Raw genomic sequence first — 8,093 nt, forward strand, 5'->3', positions numbered from 1 at the left:
AAATGTGAGATAATCCTGTTGTGCAAGATATATATAGATATAGATATGGATATAGATATAGATATGGATATGGATATGGATATAAAATATAGATAAATAGGGATATAGATATAGATATGGATTTGTATATAGATATAGATATAGAGATAGATAGATAGATAGATAGATAGATAGATAGATAGATAGATAGATGATAGATAGATAGATTCTTGATTATACGCACATGTGTAAGGTCTTGAAGAAAAGTGCAAGTATGTTTGAAAATTATGTTAGAATTTAACTTAATAGAGTACAAGGATGTGGAGAGTGGGGAGATGAGGACAAAGAAGAGGAGAGCACTCATCAATTAAGACCAATAATTTTCTTGTGCCACCAGTAGCAGTGTAGGTAAGCAAAGAATGAGAGTAAACAACCAATTCAGGTCAATACATTTTGTAAGTGGCAAGTAATATATATATGTGAGTTATCTCTTTTGACTTAAGTATAAATCTGAGTCTTCAACTGGCTTTGTCTATTTGATAATTTCTGGTGCTTTCTCAGAACACAGACAAATGAAAGCCCTCAGCAACTCCAGCACCATCACTGGCTTCATCCTCCTGGGCTTCCCCTGCCCCAGGGAGGGGCAAATCCTCCTCTTTGTGCTTTTCTTCATGGTCTACCTCCTTACCCTCATGGGCAATGCTTCCATCATCTGTGCTGTGTGTTGTGATTCGAGACTCCAGACCCCCATGTACCTCCTGCTGGCCAACTTCTCCTTCCTGGAGATCTGGTATGTCACCTCCACAGTCCCCAACATGTTGGCCAACTTCCTGTCTGAAACCAAAGTCATCTCTTTCTCTGGATGCTTCCTGCAGTTCTATTTCTTCTTCTCCTTTGGTTCTACAGAATGCTTTTTCCTGGCAGTCATGGCATTTGATCGCTACCTTGCCATCTGCAGGCCTCTACATTACCCTGCCCTCATGACCGGGCGCCTCTGCAACATCCTTGTGATCAGTTGCTGGGTGCTTGGTTTCCTCTGGTTCCCTGTTCCCATCATCTTCATCTCCCAGATGTCCTTCTGTGGGTCCAGAATTATAGACCACTTCCTGTGTGACCCAGGTCCTCTGCTAGCACTGACTTGCACAAAATCTCCCCTAATAGAGTTGGCCTTCTCCATCTTAAGTCCTCTGCCTCTCATTATTCCTTTTGTTTTCATCATGGGATCGTATACTCTGGTCTTAGCAGCTGTATTGAAGGTCCCTTCAGCCTCTGGAAAAAGAAAGGCTTTCTCAACCTGTGGGTCTCATCTGGCAGTGGTTGCATTATTCTATGGCTCAGTACTGGTCATGTATGGGAGCCCAACATCTGAACATGAATCTGGGATGCAGAAGATTGTGACTCTGTTTTACTCTGTCTTGACCCCGCTCCTCAATCCTGTGATATATAGTCTCAGGAACAAACATATGAAGGTAGCTCTGAAGGAAATTCTGAAAAGGATTAAAACTTGGTCAACAAAAAAGGACCTTGAGCAATTAAATTTATATTGAATTTATTTTGAGATTTTAACTGGTGTTATTTAAATAGCTGACCAAAATCAAAAGCATCTAGAATTAGTGCATTATTTTTTTCTTGGTCTTTTGACATGTGTCCTGCTACTTGTCAGGTTTCAGATGAAGGCAGGGTTTTTTTTTTACCTTATTTAATGTTTCTGGGCAGCATTACTCTTAAATTTCCATCTATTTAGACTGTTTCTTCCGACATTCTTGAAATCTTTTTCTGTATATAAACATCTCAGAAATCTATTTGTATCTCAGAAGGTACATCTGGACTATCTAAAGGAACAGAACTGAATATCTGAAGAGATATACATATATAGATGATAGATAGATAGATAGATAGATGATAGATAGATAGATAGATAGATAGATAGATGATAGAAGATAGATAGATAGATAGATAGATGATAGAAGATAGATAGATAGATAGATAGATAGATAGATAGATAGATAGATAGACAGACAGACAGACAGACAGTAAAAGAGTAGAGGGGTTAGACTAGGTCTGGGTAATCAATTGATGGCTCACACTGGAAAGGTCAATAATCCAGTAACTACTCAGTTCAGGAGGCTAGAAATCTGCTGGTCTTCAGTCTACATTGAATTCCAAAGAATTTGGTTCTAATATGGGTGAATGAATGCCACAGGTATAAGACAGATGAACTTTCCAGAAAAAATTAAGGCCAACACACATACACATGCACCCACTCACACATACGTGCATGTACGGGCACACACACACACACACACACACACACACACACACACGCACAGAGAGAGAGAGAGAGAGAGAGAGAGAGAGAGAGAAACTTTTCTTCCACCAGAAAGTGCCACCCAGATTTAGAATAGGTCCTCCTGCTTCAATCTGTTCAGGAAAATCCCTCAAAGGAGTGTCCAGCATCTTACCTTTTAATTATTGTCAGATCTAGTCAAGGTGACAACCAAGATGAGGCATCACAGAGGAACATAATGATTGTTCGTGTTATTTCTCTGTGGCCCTTCTCTACCTACAATCTGTTTCTCAAATACTGATTGCTTTAACAGCTACCAACTCAAAATACTCTGGATCCCTGGTTCAGAAAAACTGCTGATCTCTGCTCAGATTATATTCCTTCCTCTTTCTCCCTTTATTTCTCATATCTCCATTAATAATATTCTCTCTACCCAGTGACTGTCAAATGTCCACTGAAAATTTAATCCACAGGGATAACCACATGCTGTTTTTCGTTTTATCTTGGAAATGTAAATCCTAAAGTCTGGATTGTGTCACTCTCTTTCCAATACCTTCATTTTTTATGTATCTTGTCCAGATTTTATAGTTGCTTTTTGCTACTCACCCTTGACCATAACCAGAAGATTTTTTTTCTTTTATATACAAATTCCATTCATATTTCTCTCCATTTCAGATTACATTGTAACACTAGTGTGCCAATATTTATAAATCAGAGTAACAGTATTCATAACGTAATTTCTAATCATGAGTCTGGGATATAGATCTATTTTTTTTGTTTTGATACACCCAACTTCAACTCTCATAAGGTTACACTGGTGGCTGTCCTAGGACAGGCATTGGTAGTAGCAGCAGGTGTCCTGCTCTGCTGGCCCAGCTCCTGCAGGATCTCGGGCTGGTCCAGATCCCAGCGGCTCTGTCACAGGCATGGAGCAAGGAGCAGCCTGTGTCCTCTGAGGTCAGCGTCATGAGGAGCCTGCCTGGTGCATGGCTTCGGCCACGGCTCCAAGCAACCAGGCATCCCCACAGCCAATATTCCTGAACAAGTAGTAGACAATCTTACAGCTGATGTGTCCACTGGCATCTATTATGGCTGGGCCAGCGTTGGGAGTGGAGAGGACCATAAAATGGTGGTGAGCATAGGATGGAATCCATACTACAAGAATGTGAAAAAGTCCATGGAAACCCACGTCATCCATACCTTCAAAGAGGACTTCTATGGGGGAATTCTCAGTGTGGCCATTGTTGGCTAACTCAGACCTGAAAAGAACTTGGATATTGTTTTAGAGCCACTTATTTCTGTGATATTGAAGAAGCTAAAAAAAACTGGATTTACCAGAACATTTGAAATTGATCACAATTTCTTCCAAGTTTCTAAAGGCAAAATTATGAATGGCCACTGATGAAAAGTCCCTTGCCTGTCTACCCACTAGTGTCTCAGTGCTTCTGATACAGTGTCCTCTTGATGATATTTTAAATCAAGTGTTTCCCTGTAGCTGTCAAGAGGTCTCCAGAACTTAACTCCACCGTGTTGCATAGTACTAAAGATTCATTCAGAAATCAAGACTTTAAATGTAATATATTGATTAAAATGTAGCACCAGAAAGCTAGTGTCTTGTAAAGAAAATAAAGTCTGTGAGTATGGGTGGAAAAACAAGTTACTGAGGAAAATGTCGTTCTTGTGACAGTGTGTGTTAGCTCTGGTGAGCCCAGCAAGCACGCACTGCTGAACAGAATGCACCAAAAACAAGCACAGAGAGGGTGAGGGTGGAGGGGAGGTTACCCAAGAAGAAAACTCTAGTTACTTTTATTATTTTGTTCATTAATATATTTTTATAATCCTGCAAACTTTCATGAGCCTTGAGTCACTCATTCCCCATGAAGACACTTCATGATAGTGTCCCAATGCTCTGTGTGGAGTTACGTCAGGTTAAAGTGGCCTTGATCGCCTCGCATCCGGGATTTTTGCTTTTATGCACAATACTGGGGATCCAACCCAGTGCCTTACATGCTAGGCAAGTGTGACCACTGAACTAGGCTCCTGGCCCCCTTTAAGTTTTAACCCATATGATGTCTACACTTTGCCTTTTGAAGAGTAAATGTTTTGGAAATATCTGTGTGAAAATGAGCATATGTCTGAATCTGCATGTGTTTCATGCACTATTTCTTGGACATTCATTTCTCCGTCTGTTTGTTTTGCCCTATACTCTTTGTTTTGTTGTTGTTGTTTATTAGATATTGGTTTTAGGAGAGGGGGTATTGATTTCGGTGGGTTTGGAGGTGGGCAGATCTAGGAAGAGTTGGGGGAGGAGAAACTATAAAAATATATTGTGTTTAAAAATCCATTTTTAATTTTAAAAATTCTGATGTTATACATCACAGATCTAGAAAAAAAATTCAGTAATCCATACGGAACCACAAAAGATCAAAAAATATCTAAAACAATACTCGCAACACAGCCAGAAGGAACCCAATACATGAACTCAAATTATGCTACAGAAATAGTGAGGATGGGGGGAACAGCCTAGTACTGGCATAAAAACAGGCAGGTAAACCAGGGTAGTAGAATGGATGTTCTGGAAATAAACCAACAAAACTACAGCAATCTAATTCTTTAGAAAGGGGAAAAAACAGGCAGTGAAAAAATAGCCTATGCAACAAGTGGTGCTGACAAATAGGACACCCAATCTTAAGAGTCATTCAGTTCACCTGTGTGTGTGTGTGTGTCTGTCTGTCTGTCTGTCTGTCTGTCTGTCTGCATGTATTTCTTGCCCTTTTTTGACTTTTTTCCCCTCTTCGTTTGTTTATTAGATATCTGTTTTCTAATGAGAGAGGAGGTATTGCGTGGTTTTGGATATATTCAAAATATATCAAAACTGAAAACATTCAGACTTCTAGATAAAAACATAGAAAAAATTGAAGACACTGGGGTAGGTAAGGACTTTCTGAACAGAAGAACATCAATAGTAGAGAAACCAACATAGATGAAATTTAAAAGATGGGGTGCAATAAGGGAATCTATCCGCAGAGCACACAGAATTAGGGCAAATCTTTACCAGCTATACTTTAGACAAGAAAAAAATAGCAAAGTTTACAAAGTACTATATAAATTCAATACCAAGGAAATAAAACTGACAACCATTGAAACAAAGAATGGAGTAGACAGATTTCAAAAACAAAAACACACAAATAGCCAATTATATCTTTTAAAATATTCAAAAATCCCAGTCATCAGGGAAGTGCAAATAAAAACTACTTTGAGATACTGTCCCACTTCAATCAGAATAAATATTATCATATCTGACAAACGTTAGAGAACATGTAGGGAAAGAGGAACACTTTTGCTACTGGGAGTCCCATTTAACATGGCAATTATGGAAAAAGTAGGTAGCTTTTTCAAAAACTTAAAAATACAATTATCATACGACACAGCTAGTCCACTCCTGGGTATATCCCAGAACTCACATGGTAGTTCACGATTGCCTTAATATCCGTCTTCCAAGGGCAGCAGGCATGCACCCGGTGCACAGACACATACACAAGCAAAACACCCATTCACACAACATAATAAAGTGAGGTAATTTTTTGAAAGATCAACAGACCATTGGTTCAACTAACAAAAAGAAAGAAATAGGAAATTCAAATTAACAGAATCAGGAATGAGCAAGGAAACAGTACAATGAACACAAAAATGTTTATAAGGGAATGCTTTTAAAATGTGTACTCCATTAAGTTGGAAAGTCTAAAAGAACTGGGTGAATTTCTAGATTTATCTGAACCACCAAAATTAAACTAAGAAATTAACAGCCTAATAGACCCATAACAAATTTGGAGATGGGAAGAGTAATAAAAAGCCTTCTATACAAAAACCAAGGTCCAAATGGATTCACAACATAATTCTACCAGAATTACAAAGAAATGTCTATAACCAATACTTCCCAAATTAGTCATTAAAAAGATAAATAAGAGGAACACTTCCAAGCATACTCTGTGCAACCAGTATTATTCAAACTCCAAGATACAACCAAAACCAAAATAAAACAAACACTACAAACAAATATCCCTGATGATCAGACATGCAAAAATCCTCAATAAGGTATCAATAAACAACCCAGACCTAGTTGGCTTTATCATGAAAACATGGGGATGGTTCAACACATGTAAGTAAACAAACACAATAATCATATAAATGGAATTTTTAAAAAAATACATCAATTCAATGGATGCAGAAAATCCTTTAATAAATCCAACATGGTTTTATGATAAAGGTCCTAGAGAAAGCAGGATTGGAAGGATAATACCACAACATAATAAAGTCTTTATATGATAAATAAAACACAGCCAACATTATTCCAAACGGAGAAAAACGCAAAGTAACTCTCTGAAATCAAGAAGAAAAAGGGGTTGTTCATTATCCTCTTCAGTATAGTGCTGTAAGCACTAGATGGCACAGTAAGGTAATAAAGAAACGAAGAAATTCAAGTTATTTCTTTGCAAATGATATGACTACTTTTTCTTTCACACCCCTTTAACCCTTCCTTCCTTCACCATTAATACAAAGAGTTATTACTGAACAATGCATACTAATTCCTGGCATGTTCTTGCTTTTGTGGTGTTCTATTAGACCTCTTTTGAGTCAGCATTCAATGATTGTTCCTTGCGCCTTCTTGGAAAAGTTTAATCTTAACTGTTAAGTTACTCTTAAATACTCCCTCCACAAACCTCTGTAGCACTGTTTAAGTGGTCATATATTCATTAAATCTGATTTTATCATGTGAACTTTTCCCTTCTCCTTTGATTATGACTTTGTAGGTATAATAGTCTTTCAAAACTTAAAGAATCTTGGTCCAATTCATTTTGAATTTCATAGTATCCAACTATTTCATAGTATCTAACTCAGCTGTTATTCTGAGCCTGCCTTTACGTGTTATTTGATCTCTCTTGTAGATTTTGATATCCTTTTTTTGGTGTTAAATACTCTTTATTTGATATCATACATAAACCATAGTAAATGCCTTTCAGTGGTAAAAACCAGCATCCTTGATGTCGGGGATTCTAATTAGAACAGCATCGTCAAGAATAGTTCCTTCCTGGTGGTTAGCATTGCCTATACTAAGCCAAACACAAACTGAAACACAGGTGAGTCTTCTTGTTTCTGAGACAGTAATAGAATTTCCCCAGTGTTTAAACATATTCATAACCCAGTTATATAAATCCAAGTATAAAACCATTCAATAGGTTTGAGGAGACACCCTCATATTTATGGTAACACATTACTAATTAAGTCCAATCATATCTTGAGAAAGGGAGAGCAGTGAAAGCATGTATACAACTGAAAGGGTTACTTTAAAAAAAATCGTATCCACTTTATGACAAGTCAGTTTTACCTAAATCAGGGCTGTCCAACAAAAACATTGTTAGCCATTCATGATCTGAATTTGGTGTATGAATTAAATCATGGTATACACTAAAAGTCATGAAACACTTGTTTTGTAGCAAATAAGACACTGGGATTAGTCATTAGTAGCCTTTTAAAGATAATCTATTAGATCTGCCCTTTCTCCCTTCTGCTTAATTCCAGCGAAGAACATTTTCATTCCAGAGATGTGTTTTTGGGGATTCTCCAAATACTCCATCAGGGCATCCTCTCCCCAGATGATGCCTTTGTTCTTGTTGGCATCTGTGTAAGAGAATCCAGCAACCTGGCCTGTCTTCTGCCCATACAGACTATGGAGGTTTGGTCCAGTCTTATGCTTGCCTCCCTTCTCCACAGTGTGACACTGGGCACACTTCTGAATAAAAGTCTTGCCTTTTTCGACATCACCCAT

At 38.0% G+C, this 8,093-nt stretch overlaps 2 protein-coding genes and 1 pseudogene across 2 annotated transcripts; 2 read left to right on the forward strand and 1 right to left on the reverse strand.

Moving 5' to 3' along the window:
- Nucleotides 1-551: 551 nt before the first annotated feature.
- Nucleotides 552-1,526, forward strand: Or11g2 (olfactory receptor family 11 subfamily G member 2). Its single transcript, NM_001000097.1, has one exon. It carries the CDS (start codon nt 552-554, stop codon nt 1,524-1,526), a length of 975 nt encoding a protein of 324 aa, NP_001000097.1.
- A 643-nt stretch (nt 1,527-2,169) lies between these two features.
- Nucleotides 2,170-3,668, forward strand: Rfk-ps2 (riboflavin kinase, pseudogene 2; annotated as a pseudogene).
- Nucleotides 3,669-7,796: 4,128 nt separating this feature from the next.
- On the reverse strand, nt 7,797-8,093 carry Cycsl3 (cytochrome c, somatic like 3). The gene has a single exon (XM_039094055.1). The coding sequence runs from the start codon at nt 8,091-8,093 to the stop codon at nt 7,797-7,799; it is 297 nt and encodes a 98-aa protein (XP_038949983.1).

This window comes from Rattus norvegicus, chromosome 15 (assembly GCF_036323735.1).
Source record: "Rattus norvegicus strain BN/NHsdMcwi chromosome 15, GRCr8, whole genome shotgun sequence".
In the NCBI taxonomy this organism is placed as follows: Eukaryota; Metazoa; Chordata; class Mammalia; order Rodentia; family Muridae; genus Rattus; species Rattus norvegicus.

Coding starts and splice junctions, on each gene's coding strand:
- Or11g2 (NM_001000097.1), top strand. CDS start 552: ATGAAAGCCCTCAGCAACTCCAGCACCATCACTGGCTTCATCCTCCTG.
- Cycsl3 (XM_039094055.1), bottom strand. CDS start 8,093: ATGGGTGATGTCGAAAAAGGCAAGACTTTTATTCAGAAGTGTGCCCAG.